Here is a 14,737-nt window from a genome sequence, read left to right on the forward strand (position 1 = left end):
CAAATGCTCAGAAATGGAGCGTTCTGAACACAGTATTAATAATAAGCAATAAAAATGACATCCATGGGAGAAAAAGATACCAGTCCAGGAGAGAATCAGAAAAGCCACCTTGGAAAACAGAGCACACATGAGGGAAGCTTAGAAGGGTAAATGCAATTCCTGGGCATGGAGATGAGGCCAGAGAATATACAAAGAGGAGACAGTAGGAAGAGTCACCTGCATGAGCAGACCTGGACCAGAGTCCTCCTGTGTTGCTTACTAACTACAGGTAAGTAGCCTTTGTGAGACTCCATTTCTTCATCCCTGGAATGGAGCCACTGGTACACATTTCCCACATGGCTGCCTGGAGAACTAGCACAAGGTCTATGAAGAGCCTGGTGTGTGAGAGAACAACAATGACCAGTAACGAACTCATCCTGAGGACTTCCATCTATGCACCGGCCAACTCGATCCTTATTCAACACCAAGAGGTGGGAACCACTCGATTCCCATTTTATCAAGGGGGAAACCAGGATTCACAGGAGCTAAGAAAGTTGCCCAGGATCGTATCATTAGTAAGTTGCAGAGCTATATTTGAGTGCAGGTCATGGGACTTTAGGCAACACTCTTAACCATGACAATTTCCTGCCCCAAGAACTGATAGCTGGATTGATGCGGCAAGATGAACAGAGGCTGAAAGCTGCGAAAGTATGGGGCAGTTCAGAAAGTATGGGGCATGTTCAGAAAGTACTGGAAGACCCAGCTGAGATGGAATCAAGTGTATGAGAGGAATGGTAGGAGGTAAGGTTGGAAATTATTTAACAAATCCCTTCCAGATACTCAACAAGGAGCTGGGTGTATAATAATGAAAAAAACAGACCCCAAAGCTGCTCCTATCCACCTTCCAGTTTGATGGAAAGACAATCAAATAATCACAAATACACAGTATTAAAAATGTGACCCATTTGGCGTGGCTGGGTGGCTCAGTCAGCTAAGCATCTGACTCCTGGTTTTGGCTCAGGTCATGATCTCAGGTTCATGGGATCGAGCCCCATCTCAGGTTCCAGGCTCACGGGGAAGTCCGTTTGAGATTCTCTCTCTCTCTCTCTCTCAACTCCTCCCCCAGCTCATGTGCACATGCACACCCTCTCTCCCTCTGTCTCTCAAAATAAATAAATTTTTTTTTTTTTAATGGCCAGTTCTATGAACGCAAAAGCATAGAGTGCTCTGAGCGTACATGACAGGGATTGAATGCCGAACGACAGCAAGGAATTTATTTAGTAGACTTTGGGGAGGGACACTGAAGGTTTCTAAGCAGGATGGAAAAAGGAGTTGAGTTTTACTCTCAGAATATTAAAATGGCAACAGACAAGGAATGGACTGGGGACCAGTACCAGTACCCAACAGTTTGCTACGGGAGGTACATGAGATTACGTGCTGGGAGGTGAGTGTGTGAACCTGCACCATAGGTAACAAGGGCACGGACGGCGAAGGAGGAAGGAAGGGCTCAGAAGCGCGTGGCAACACGTCCACACTCAGAAACAGATGGGCGTGGGTAGGGAAAACAAAGGATCACAGCCTAATCTTAGGAGCTGACATGACAAAGAAGTGATGCCCAAAGAGCAGGAACTTGAATTTCAGAGCAGTCATGGAGTGTTCTCTCCCCGAGCACATGAATCATGATCAGTGAGGGACGGAGTCCTAAGTCCTGGTCACATCAAGGGTCAGATAAAGTGCAGACTCTGCCCACAAGCAGATGTTAAGGGGCTGACAAAATGACTCTGCTGGCTTCCCTGAATCGAAAAAACAAAAAATGGATTTTACTCACTCATCAACAACATGAGATTTTTCAAATGGATTTGGACTTTCTTCCCAAGATTAAAAAAAGTTATGAAATTCATCCTGAAGAAGTTTATTGAAGGTTCCTATAGGTTTCCTGGACTCGAAATTCCTCCTTCAGCCTGCATCCATGTCCTGAAGATCCCTGATGACCCTTGCTCCTCGGTCCCTGGGGCACAGCCCCACATCCAACAGTCCACTCTTGGCTTCCTCTGCGTGTCAGCTCTGGGCAACAGAGCAAATTGGCTAAAAGTAGGCATCAGTTCCAAAACAGGCCTTTTCCAGCCAAATCTAGTCCTCATCCTCCAGAGCCGCTGGCCTCCAATAGCCAGTGAGGGAAACACAGGTCCCATTTAAACTACAAATGCTCCAGCTCCCAACCATGACTCCCTGTCACGGTCCTCCATCCCTTTATTCTTTAACCAATTGGGTTATAAGCTTCCAACACTTGGAACTCAGTTTTCACTAGCCCAGCAGGCTTGGAAAGCAAGCACACATACACAAGTACACAAAAGAAGACCCTGTATTTACCCACACATGTGCACACCCACGTGACCCAGGGTCCCTTTCCATGTCACATGAGGGAAACCAACATTTAAGAGAAAAGGAGAGAGATACTTGACTCATGGAAACAAACCATTAAGTTTATTCATAATAATTCTCAATCACTATGGATAACATTTTTCCACGTTTTCCCTCCTTACACATCCCTGGGAAGGAGTGTGATGCTCCCTAGAAAGTAAAGTTTTATGGTCTCCCGGGTATAAAATTGCCCCCAGTAAGTCATTTCATTTATTTACAAATTTGGCTTGAGCATCCATGGTGAACAAATCTGAAAGTGTCAGTCTAATCCTCTACCAACTCTTTTGTGTTAATGACAAATAATTAATGGTTGAAGCCAGAAAGTCTTAATATAGTTTTCATGAACTCCTTCACTCTTCCTAGTGTCAACTTGAATTTCCTATTCTGTTGGGATAATTAAAAGTCATCAATTCTCCTCGTGAATGGTCACTGTCAGAATCTGATAAAATCCAAAGAAACTCCTTGAAACTCCACTACCAGTGTATCTTATAAGATAAGGTATATGGACAGAGAAAGCATGCAGGGCTCCAAACGGAGTCAGATGTATCACAAATGCAGACAAGTAGAGATGAGCTATGGGATTTCTGGGCCCAGAAACAGTCAATGTTTCGGCATCAACTATTTCAAATGGAATATAAAATTCAAGAGGCAGCACAGAACAGTCGTTAAAAGCACAGATTTTAGAGCCAGACTTCCTGGATTTGAATACTGGTTCTGTTACTTAATCACCATGTGACTTTTAGGCAAGTTATGTAACTTTCTGTGCCTCAGTTCCACCATCTATAAAATGGGAATAATATTAAGTGGAACCCATATGAAAGTGCCTTTTTTGTTGTTGTTCAAAAACTGGTTGGATATTGACAATTTAATGTGGTTCAATTTAAGCTCCTATCATTTAGGACTGTTAGGAAAATTGAATGTGTTTATTTATGTAAAGTATTATTGCTACAAAATGGGAACCATCTACCTATTGACTTAAAACCAATGAGTAAAGGAATGAATCACTGATATATGATGTGATAGCTGCATATGAATAAATAAATTAAACTGGCTGATAAACATTATATAGACACAGCTATCATAAAGCTTAACACTCACCAGAACATATATGTAATGAACACATAGCAGATAGGAGCTTATTTCTTTCTTATAATGAATACATGTTCCCAATTAGACTTCTGTTAATTTTTGTAACTGCTCTAATTTCTAGCATGGCACATGGAATGTAATAAAAAAAATCAAGAAATGGTTGTTTATTGAGTGAACAAATGACCACATACACACATGCCAAGGGTGTTTTGAGGCCTGACTTGGTCCTATTTCAAAATCTCAAGGGCGATCTTTAGCTTCCAAGCATTTTCTTTTTTTTAAAATTTTTTATTTTATATAAACATATATTTTTATCCCCAGGGGTACAGGTCTGTGAATCGCCAGATTTACACACTTCACAGCACTCACCAAAGCACATACCCTCCCCAATGTCCATAACCCCACCCCCCTTCTCCCAAACCCCCTCCCCCCAGCAACCCTCAGTTTGTTTTGTGAGATTAAGAGTCACTTATGGTTTGTCTCCCTCCCAATCCCATCTTGTTTCATTGATTCTTCTCCTACCCACTTAAGCCCCCATGTTGCATCACCACTTCCTCATATCAGGGAGATCATATGATAGTTGTCTTTCTCTGTTCCAAGCATTTACTGACACCCAGCCAGACCCACTTCCTTCTGAGTGTTAACTTTCTCAATCAGATAAACTAAGCCTGCAGACATCAGAGAAAGATCTTTCATCAGCTCTGCTCATTCAAAGTATCCTAGCGAGTACATGGGGACCAGCTCTGGTTCCCTCAAGTCAGTGATGAGTAGAATTTACTGTGGGGGAGATCTGGTCTGCAAAGACCAACATCAGGCCCTTCTTCTCACAGTGACCCCAGACACACAAGTTCTCAGACACAGAAGGTCTCATCCTTAAATGCGTAAGGTGCCAAAGTCTGGTGACCACGGAAGAAGAAAGAACAAATGTATTACAACAAAGGACAAAAGAGCCAAGACTTACCAGGAGGCAGAGGTAAAAACAAAGTCCTAGTAGCTTCCAGAATCCTGGTCATGAGGTGAAAGACTGTAAATTCAGCAGCACTGGCCCGCCTGCTGCTGGGTAAAACAAAAGAGCTGCCATGAGCCGAGGGCTTCATCCCTAAATTTCCACTGGTCTGGGCAGTGGCTCTGAGTACCACAGAGAGACAGACTTCCTGCTAACTCTGAACGACTAGGCCCTGTTGAAAGCCTCATGCCTAGAATCTAACCAGACAGCAGGCACATAAACAATCAGTTGCTTTAACTCCAATTCCCCTTCCTGGAGGTCCTGAGCTCTCACACCCCTAGGTCCTCATCAACCATATCCCTGGGAAAGAGGGTGGGTGAAGCCACAGGGCCATTCCTTTAAATGCTGAGTGCAGAACCAAGACAGACAGGGTCAGGGCTGCTGGCAAGTGCTTTCAATTGTTAGGTTCCAAAAAAGCTTTGCCAAAACAGGCAGCAATTAGAGTTGGCTTTACACACCTTGATCAGAGAGAGGGGAAAATACATACCAGTGGAGAAGCTGGGGGTGAAGATGGTGTTTCCTCCAGCTGGTTTCCAGGATTTGGCAAATGAGATCCAGCTGGAAGATAAAGACAAGTCTCTTACCCTTCCCCCATACCCTCTCCCTTGGGGTCCCCACAGGGAGCCCTCCGCAGGCCTGACAGGCATGTTCAGGGCAGCTGGCATTTAGCCTGGGCCAGGACACAGAACCAGCCTTTCTGCAGTCAGTGCTGAGGCACTGGAATCCAAAATGGAAAGAGTGAAAATGTGCACCAGATTCTAACAGAGCCCCTTCTGTCTACGCAGGCCATGACCCTGCTGAGCTTTCCCAGCCCTGGGTAACAGGCCCTCTGCCCTCCGTGAAGGTCAAGCACAACTGGATTTACTCTAGGCCTGTTACATGACAAAGGCCAACAGCTGACAGTGAGAAGAAAGGAGACACAGAGCAGGACAGAGGCTCTGAGCAACGACTGTGGAGGATGACAGACCTCAAGTCGAGGTCAGACCTTTGACTAGTCTGTCAGCAACAGAGCAGTCTCCAAGGGGGCTGTTGCCTGCCCTGAACCCCATGCCATGCCTGTGGAGGCTAAGGACAGGGCACCAATCAGAAAGGATCTCCAAATGGGCACAGATAAAAACAGTATACTCTCAGTAACACAGATTCTCAGTGTCTCTTCGGCTGAAGTCCGGTAAGATGACTTGGAAGCAATGCAGTCGGGTCTGCAGCAACTTCCTCCATTCATTTCAAAAAGCCCCACCGGTCATCCTGCTAAGGGGACTGCGAGACACGGCTGTTTGCTGCTGGGAAGGAGCAGGCAGGTTTGGCTGCAGTCCATGACTGTTGAGTCAGAAAGTGAGGGGTACTGAGTTTTCTAAGGCTACATCTCTTATGCTTCTGGTCCTACTGGTTCCAGCGGTTGTTAACACAGACTGTTAAAACTTCTGTGTGATTAGGTACACAGAAGAATGTTGCTTGAACATAAATCCTTAATATTATGGAAGGTGAAATTTAAGGTCAACAGAAAGATGATAGGTAGACATGTTAAATAGTTTGGCTATCAAAGGACAAAGAAGCAAGTTAATTCCAGCATAGGGAAGAGCAAAGCCACATTCATAAAGTGAGCTCCTCGATTCCTGTTTGAAGTGAGTATAATAAACCACTTTTATAACCAAGTCCTCCTTGGTTTTGTTGTTGTTGTTCTTTTTTCCCTTTTCTCAATCTACAGCATACCAAATATACCAGTGTGACGACAGAAAATCTGCAAAAGTCTAATCTGAAAAATGCCCTGAACCACAAACTGGGAGCTACATACTGGGAGACTGGGGGCGGCAGGAAAGAGAAAAAGCAAAACCAACCAGTTTTGAAATGTAGTCCAGAACCATCTGTTCAATTTTCTTCTTTTCTATACCCTGTAGGTGTCTCAAAAGATGGTCTTTTAGCTCAGACACCATCTGAAAACAGGACATGGATTAGATAAGTCACAACCTACCCACTCACACCTGCTACTGGTTGAAACTAGATCCAATCATTAACACTCTTTACCAACACGAAAAATCCTGAACCAGAAGATCCCACTGGCGGAAATGCACAACCCACAGTGTTACTTTAATGGGCATAAATCAGGGACATGACAAGTCACCAGAGCCTAGCGAGGAGCCAAGAGTCAGATTCCCCGCTGTGATGAGAATTCTCCGAAGAAGCTGAGGGAAGCCACTAACTTAGATGTCAAGGGCTCCGGGATCTACCAAAGGGTTGAAGTCTACTGGTCCCAGACCTGGAGAACTTACAGGAACAACTGCAATCATGGAGTGACTGTATTGATCCAGGGTGGGGGTGGGGGGCTGCAGGGTGTTGGGGAGGTGTAGGGGGGAGTGGCATGCTTTGGGGCATTTGGAAGGACAGGGGCAGGAGTAAAAACGAAATGCATCGGGTACCTCCCTCTAGACTTTCAGCACAGACCCCTGACATGCAAAAGTAATGAAATTATTGATTCTATCACCTCTAAACGGACTTGTATATCTACTCTATTTTCATCTTTCTTGGAGCTCATCAATCAGTGCAGTGGAGCATCCAACACTCCCGGCCTTTTGCTCTTATGTCTCCTCCTCCTTTTTTTCCCTCTCTTTTGCCTAAATGTTCTTCTCAGCTGGAGGTCTTCCTCATTAGAGATCTTTGCACCAATAAACACCACGAGAATTGTACAATTAACACCATACCTGCACATATCTACTATGTTAGCAGATTTACATATCTGCTATATGTATACATACATATATGAGACCCTGAGCAAAACTTAGCCCATGGCACTCTGGGGCATTTGTTAATTAACTAGGCTTAAAATTTTAAAATTTTTTTTAAAAATTATTGCATGCTTTTTTGTGCTTTTCCATTTTTCCATGACAACCATAAAAATGAAAATTTAAATCACCCATAATCCTATCATCTGTGTTAACATTTTGGATTTTTTATTTTCCTTTTCTCCAGTGGGCACACTCATGCCAAAGCTTTTTAATTTGCCCTTTATTTCATGTAATAGTTTATGTTGTCAAATATTCTTTACCACGCTGGTTGTAATGGCTGCACGGTATTCAATTTTATGAAACAACTAGAATTGAACTATTTATTCTCCTCTTAAACATATGGGATACTTCTTATACTATTGTGAATACCACTAAAAAAATCCCTTATACATGATTTGTTTGCCATACCCCCAATTATTTTCTTAAGCCAAATTCCTAGAAATGGAACTTGTTGGGTCATGTACTGAAGGTTTGAGACACTTTGCAGTGGATATGCTAATGGGTATACTGGTTTCCAACTGCATTGTATAAGGCTGCCCAATTCCCCATATGCTGAACTTTGCGAATGCAATTTTTAAACTTTGACAATTGGATAGGCAAGCACACACACACACACACATTAATTTTTTATATTAGATTCCTTAATCTATCTGGTATTTCTGCTGGTTTATGGTATAAGGTGGTGCTATTTGGGATAGGAGGACTCTAATTATCTTTTCCAGATAGGCAGCCATTGATAGACTAAAAAGTATTTCTTTCCAGTGATTTTTAAATGCCTAATTTTATCCTACACTAAAGATTCAAATTTAAACTAGAGTCTCCTGTCTATTTTGTACAAGCACCATATTTTTTCAATTATTGTAGATCAATAACACACTTAGCTATCTGGTAGTTTAGTTCTACTCCTTTTTGTCAAGTGAGTCACCTGGTCAACTGTCAGAGTTTTGGGTTATAATTTTATTAAACCTAGATGCTAAGGATTCGGAAATGGAATAATGTTTTTCATTAACTTCTCTAATTGGTTAATCCTAATAAAAAAGAAAATATATTTAGAATCACCAGCTTACTAACTTGTTCCTTAGTATTTTCCATTTCCCCTGGTGATTATCTTGTTTGTTGCATTAGACAATCATAGCATCTTCTTTTACTTTTGTTTCTTATTGCACTGTATGGAATTTCCAGAAAAATGAAAATTTTTAGTGAAAATAGCAAGAATCCATAATTTCTTTCTTTGTTTTTTGAGAGAGAGAGAGCCTGGATGGGGCAGGAGTGGGGGAGAGGGAGAAAGAGAATATTAAGTAGGCTCCATGCGCAGCACAGAGCCCGACAGGGAGCTCGATCCCATGACCCGGAGATCATGACCCGAACCGAAATCAAGAGTTGGACACTCAACTAACTATGCCACCCAGGCATCCCGCTTCTTTCTGATATTAATAGGAATGACCCCAACATTTGATTTAAAATATCAGTATTAGGATATTTTTTGCCTTATTGATTTGGTGTATTCCAGAAGTGGAATTTTACTTTTATCAATTTTTAATGCCTATAGAGATGATCATTTTTTCCCCTCTTTGATATGATGAACTACATTAATACATTGGCTAATGATAAGCCTTCTTTAAAAAAAAAAAAAGGTCACTTGGCCATGTTGTATTTTTCAAATGGACCACTGGAAAATATTTTAATTGAGCTTATGGTATCTATGTTCATAACTGAAAGTAAAAGTCATTGTTAGATTTTGGCTTTAGGGTTATGCTAGCCTTTTAAGGTGATTGAAAAATTTCCCATCTTTTTTTCAAAAATAATTTACATAGGGTGGGTATGATCTGATCCTTATAAGTTTGAAAGAACTAACTCATTAAATAATTTCGTGCCTTTTAGGAAGATTATCTCTTTCTTTTTTTTTTTTTTTTAAGAGAGAGAGTGAGTGCGTGTATGTGGGAGTCAGAGGAGGGAGGGGGAGAGAGACTCTCAAGCAGGCTTTGTGCTCAGTGTGGAGCCCAACACGGGGCTTAACCTCAGGACACTGAGAATGTGACCTGAACCCAAATCAAGAGTTGGACACTTAACTGACTGAACCACCCAGAGGCCCCTGGAAATAATCTCTGACAAGTTTTTTCAAATTATTTTAGGGTTATTGTGTTGTCTAGGATTTTTATTTCTTCTTGGGTCAAGTTTGGTATTTCTATTTATCAAGGAAACTTTAACTAGAATTTTCAACTCTATAAATATGCATTTACACATGTTTTTCTCATACTTAAAACCTTCCATAGTTAAGGTAATAGATTATCCCATTCTTAAGCCTGCACAGGACTAAAGATACTGTATTAGACTTTCTAGATGTCTCTTTAATCAGTTTAAAGAAATAGATTTTGGATTTATTTACTAATTCTGCTCTTCCGTTCATTTATTTTGATTTCTCTATCTTTGGTCTTCCTAGTAGTAGGACTTCCTGAGAAAGGATACTTTATTCTGTTGTATTTTAAACGCCAAATACAAATGCCACGGAGACATTGTTCTTTCCTTGTTTTAAACACTCAGTGCTGTACATTGCCTTATGATGTTTTGTAATTCTATATTTTGGGCAGTGACTGATTTATGTATGTCTCCCCCACTACACTAAATTCGAAAAGAGCAGAAATCGTATCTGTGTTGTCTACCACTGAGCACACAGGGCCTACAGTGGCTGGTAACAGATAATGGGTTAAAAGAATGAGTGAAAAATAAGGTCAGCCCAAGAAGCACAATCTAGCCCTTTCCCTTTTCTTGGATCCTGTGGTTTCTCAGCACCCGAACGGCCCACAGAAAACTTACCAGCCCCATCAGCAGCCTCTGGTGGTTGTCTTCCTCCTGGAAGAGGGGTGTTAATCTTGGCTCTGAAATTAAACAAAATAATAGTCAAGAAGGGTGGTTTTGGGGAAATGGGCTAGAAGAGAAATCAGCAGAGAAATCAGGGTTTCCCTTCTCTGAGTTATTGGGAACACAAATCATTTTGCTGATAGGATGAAATTTTTCATGAAATGTGCAACCTATTCCTGCAAGCTGAACTTGTCACCCATCAAGAGAACAGAACTGCCCCAGTCAATGGGCTGATGACCCTGTGTGGGACGGCACAGGGGCCTCTCGTCCCCTCGGGATAAATCCGACCTGGAGCCCAAATGAGCTTTTTGATTCAGATGAAGCAATTCAAAACTTGATGCCAGCAGCCCTGAGTTTCACCCAGACTGTCCTGTTTCTTTTAGTGACGACATTCTTCCTAGGACACTACGTCAAGCCAAGCACGTGAGAGGAAGGGACAAGTTCCCAAAGTGCTCGCAGAGAGAATGGTTACAGGATGTAAACAGGCGGGAAGTACAGGAGTAGGAGCTCTAACAGGGGCAGAGGAGTGACAGACACCACAAAAACCTTGACAACCGGCCCTATTTCCCGCATGGCAAAATTTCTGGCCTGAACTAGGCACCTTCACGCCCCCACCATTGGGCAGGACTCCTGCCTGCGGCTTCTACCTGGTGCTAGCGGGAGAACCCCTGGCTTTGGGCATGGATGGCCTGGTAACACAGGCAGAGGCTGGTTCCCTCCGGGCTGCTCCCTAAGCAAAGACCCTGTCACCCTGGGCTGGATCACAAGTTTACTGTCACGGTTCACATGACCTGTGTGCACAGCTGCAGGATGTCCCACAATGCACTGTATAAAATTGCTTCCGTTAGGGTCACCCAGAACACACCTAAACATCCAAGCCTATAAAACATAAGTCGGATAAGTGGAATAAGTGGCATAAGTGGAAAAATAATAGCTTTTTAAACGGAGGCTGGACTTTAGGAGGCATGAAAGTGTTCCAGAGACAAAACCACAAAAAAGCTTGTACCTGCATACGTTTAGCATTCTCTTCCCTCAGTTTTACCTGGTAGGGTGTTTAATCAAGACTTACCTCAGCTGTCACCCATGGAAAGACTTTTCTGAGCTCGCTCTGTTCCCCAACCATCCCCACTCCTGAGCCAATGCCTCCCCACCCACCCCCACTCCTGAGCCAATGCCTCCCCACCCACCCCGGCCACTGTGGTTCTAGAACACCCATCTCCTGGCTTGTCAGCATTTCTTCCTCACACATCAATGACAAAGCAGCCCTCGGGTATCTCGTGCACCAAGTACTGTACGAGATGCTATAAACACTACCCCCATTTACTCTTGTTTTTCCTGTCACCTTGTCCTGAAAAGGTTAATGCAGGAAGCGAACACATGGCTTGCCCAAGAGCATACTGTTAGCATGTGGCTGGCCTGGAACTGAAGCCAAGTTCTGTCTGGCTCCAGGCCTATGCTCTTCCCCTATAACCACACAGCTTACCCAGAGACTCCTATCTTTGGACTCCTATGACCTAGCCCAGGGAGTGCCCAAATGTTATCCAAAATCAAAGATCCCTGTGTGACCAGACAGCTGAAAAGCTGGAAGGAAAGCAGCCCTAAGCCAGAGGAACTCCCGAAGTGCATTGTGTGGGTACAGCCACAGGGCATGGTAATTAGATCAAGGCTCTGAAGAAAAATAATGAAAACCAGACACCAACACTCAGGGACTCTTCCAGCAAAAGCACATTCAGCAGCTGTCCCGAAAGGTCTGGGTGGTCACTCTAACAGGAAGATATTAAAGGGGTGCTGCCTTCATTACACTACTGAGCGTGATTTCCTTGCCAACCCACACCGGTAGGAAAGACAGGGTTACAAGCCAAATACTGACAGAAATCAAATAAAGAGGACTTTATTACACATCTCTTCTTACCCAAATTCCTCGCTTCTAGGTTAGAAATCACCCTACAAAGAAATTAGCCAATGTTATTCACATAGGAAGATTTAAAAAAAAAAAAGCCACAATACCCCACAAAGATATCCTCCATAAAACCACCGCAGAAACTGTTCTCAGGCGGCTGAAAACCTCAAACACTTTAATCAACTTGGCAAAAAGCCACATTAGGCGATTATAAAATCTCAAAACCCTTTAGCGCCAACAATGACAATAATTTAGAACAATTGCAGCTCTGGGTTATTGGAAATAATGGGAACAGAAAATAGAACAGGGTTGGAACGGGCCTATTCTTGTAGCACTCCAAGATGACTCATCTATCCAGAAAATGGGCTTTCAAAATAAGAGCCTGCTCAGCAGCCCACTAACACTTTTTAAATGAACCTACTGCCTCTATCCCCCTAAAGTGCTCACTTAGTAAGGGCCTTCTCTACTACTTGTTGTTTATAATTATCTATCTTCAGGATGCCAGTCTGTAAGCTTTAATATACAATTTTACTATACAATTTAACATACAATTTTCCCACTAGAAACTCCAGCACCGAGCTCAAGAATAGGACCCAGGTGGCTGCATTGTTAAGCTGACAGCATCGTTTTGTTGAGGACACTCAACGAGAGGAAGCTCCTTCCACGAAAGGTCTCCAAAAGAGTACTCGCAAAAGATACGCATCTTCTAGGTACCCTAATCCCTAATTTTACTTACTTCATTGCATTTTCACGAATATTCCTCATGTACACCATAGACCTTCTTCTTCCGGTTTTCTAGAAGGGAGAACATGTCAGAGGTGTGGAGGGTCGAAGTTTCATGGGTGCCATTTTTCGCACCAAGGACATAGTGCAACATAGCGAAAGAGTTTTGGAAAAAAGAGATATACTTTCCAAGCAATCAAAATACCTATGTTTTTAAAAAGCACCTTATTCTGAAATTATTATAGATGGGTTGGAAGTTGTAAATCAACTAGACAGTGTTGTGTTATATACAATGACAATGCACCCACACATGATTCTAGAGAGATCTTATGTACGCTTCAGCCAGTCCCCCCTCTTTTTATATCTGATATAAAGGACTATAGTACAGTATCAAAATCAGGAGGCGGCTATTGCTAGAATGAGTGTATAGTCCTATGTCACTTCACCACAGGTGCAGATTCACGTGCCCTAATCAAGATACAGAACAGTTCCATCCCCCACAGATCTCCCTTGTGCCGCCCATTTAGCAATCAGTCCCAGTCACTTTTCTTTTCTTTTTTTTAATCAGTTTTTTTTTTTAAGATTTTTATTTATTTGACAGACAGATCACAAGGAGGTAGAGAGGCAGGCAGAGAGAGGGAGGAGGAAGCAGGCTCTCCACTGAGCAGAGAGCCCGATGTGGGGCTCGATCCCAGGACCCTGGGATCATGACCTGAGCTGAAGGCAGAGGTTTTAACCCACTGAGCCACCCAGGCACCCCCCAGCCACTTTTCTTTCAACTAAACCTAACCCTCAGCAACCATAAATTTTTGGAACACCTAGGTTTTTTTTTAAATCAATTTTAAACTATACAAGTAATGCAAGAACACAAGTAAGACCGAGCTATTAATCTCACTTCCATGATGAACATGCTGCGTGTGTCTCTTAACCTCTGCACACTTGATTTTCCTCCTCAAGAGAAGACAGATCAGAAAAGCACCGTGGTCTTCTTGCAACAATGCAAAAGGGCTAGCTGCTGGGGAGAGTGTAGCAAACTGAAGCCAGCCTTGGGACTAAAGGGCATCCCCTCATCAAATGCTATACTTTTGCTTCTTGCTTTATTCTCCTGCATCCACACCAACCTCTTCTGAGATCAGGCTGTGCCATTCTTTCTGGACCATGCTGTTGTCATACAGCAGGCGTGGCTTGGAGTACTTCACGTATTCTAGGTTGGAGTTCAGTTTTTCCCAGTAGCCCTTAAAGCTGTGCACCTGCAGGAGACAAAAAGCACCGGTGAGCTTGAGAAGCAGGGCCTGGGCCCCGACCAACCAGCAAGGACCACCCGAGTCTTGCGGAAAGCTGGGCTTGCCTTACTTCCTCAGCTCTTAGAGGGCAGTGTTCCTGACTGAACTCTTCCCATGAAAGATGGCATTCTCCTCCTGCAGAAATTCTAAGGTTTTATTTATTTACCAGAGAGAGAGATCACAGATTGCCAGAGAGGCCAGCAGAGAGAGAGGGGGGAAGCTGAGCAGAGAGCCAGATGCAGGGCTCGATCCCAGGACCCTGAGATCATGACCTGAGCCAAAGGCAGAGGCTTTAACCCACTGAGCCACCCAGGCGCCCCCTCCTGCAGGAATTCTAAAATAGTAAGACTTAAAGTGTCTTGCTTTCCCCATTTCCTTTTCTGCCCCTTTTACAGAGAGCCACTGCCCCGTCCCCAAACCAGTATGAGTCGCCTGGGTTCAGGCTAAGTTGGGAAGCCTGTATTAAACCCCGTGTTGTATTAAACACATCAGATCATTTCCTCTCCAGACACCCACTTTGCTGACTTAGGCTGTGTTAACAATGATGTATTCAGAGAATGTTCATTAGACGTATAGCACAGGGAAGAGGCTTACTTTCCTACTAAGCTTATCTACTTCCAAAAGAGGTCTTTCAAAACCTTGGCGTCAGAAAGGTGGGGTGAACTAGTTTCACATTTGGTCGTCAAATACTCCAAAA

At 43.2% G+C, this 14,737-nt stretch overlaps 1 protein-coding gene across 8 annotated transcripts in view; it reads right to left on the reverse strand.

Moving 5' to 3' along the window:
- GSAP (gamma-secretase activating protein) overlaps nt 1-14,737 on the reverse strand; it is a 77,826-nt gene that overhangs the window by 5,065 nt on the left and 58,024 nt on the right. For 5 of the 8 annotated variants that reach the window (XR_009352806.1, XR_009352805.1, XM_059170923.1 and 2 more), the window contains 7 exons: nt 13,879-14,007; nt 12,771-12,829; nt 12,047-12,078; nt 10,090-10,151; nt 6,331-6,426; nt 4,983-5,053; nt 4,451-4,545 (listed from right to left, as the gene is read on the reverse strand). Coding sequence is in view for 4 of the 8 variants with exons in the window: in XM_059170923.1 (XP_059026906.1) it covers nt 4,451-4,545; nt 4,983-5,053; nt 6,331-6,426; nt 10,090-10,151; nt 12,047-12,078; nt 12,771-12,829; nt 13,879-14,007 (544 nt within the window). In the remaining 4 variants the exon portion in view is untranslated. Of the gene's footprint in view, nt 1-216; nt 375-4,450; nt 4,546-4,982; nt 5,054-6,330; nt 6,427-10,089; nt 10,152-12,046; nt 12,079-12,770; nt 12,830-13,878; nt 14,008-14,737 lie in introns of all 8 variants that reach the window. The other 3 variants (XR_009352809.1, XR_009352807.1, XM_059170921.1) reach the window with 3 other exon arrangements.

The sequence above is a fragment of the Mustela lutreola genome, chromosome 4 (genome assembly GCF_030435805.1).
Source record: "Mustela lutreola isolate mMusLut2 chromosome 4, mMusLut2.pri, whole genome shotgun sequence".
In the NCBI taxonomy this organism is placed as follows: Eukaryota; Metazoa; Chordata; class Mammalia; order Carnivora; family Mustelidae; genus Mustela; species Mustela lutreola.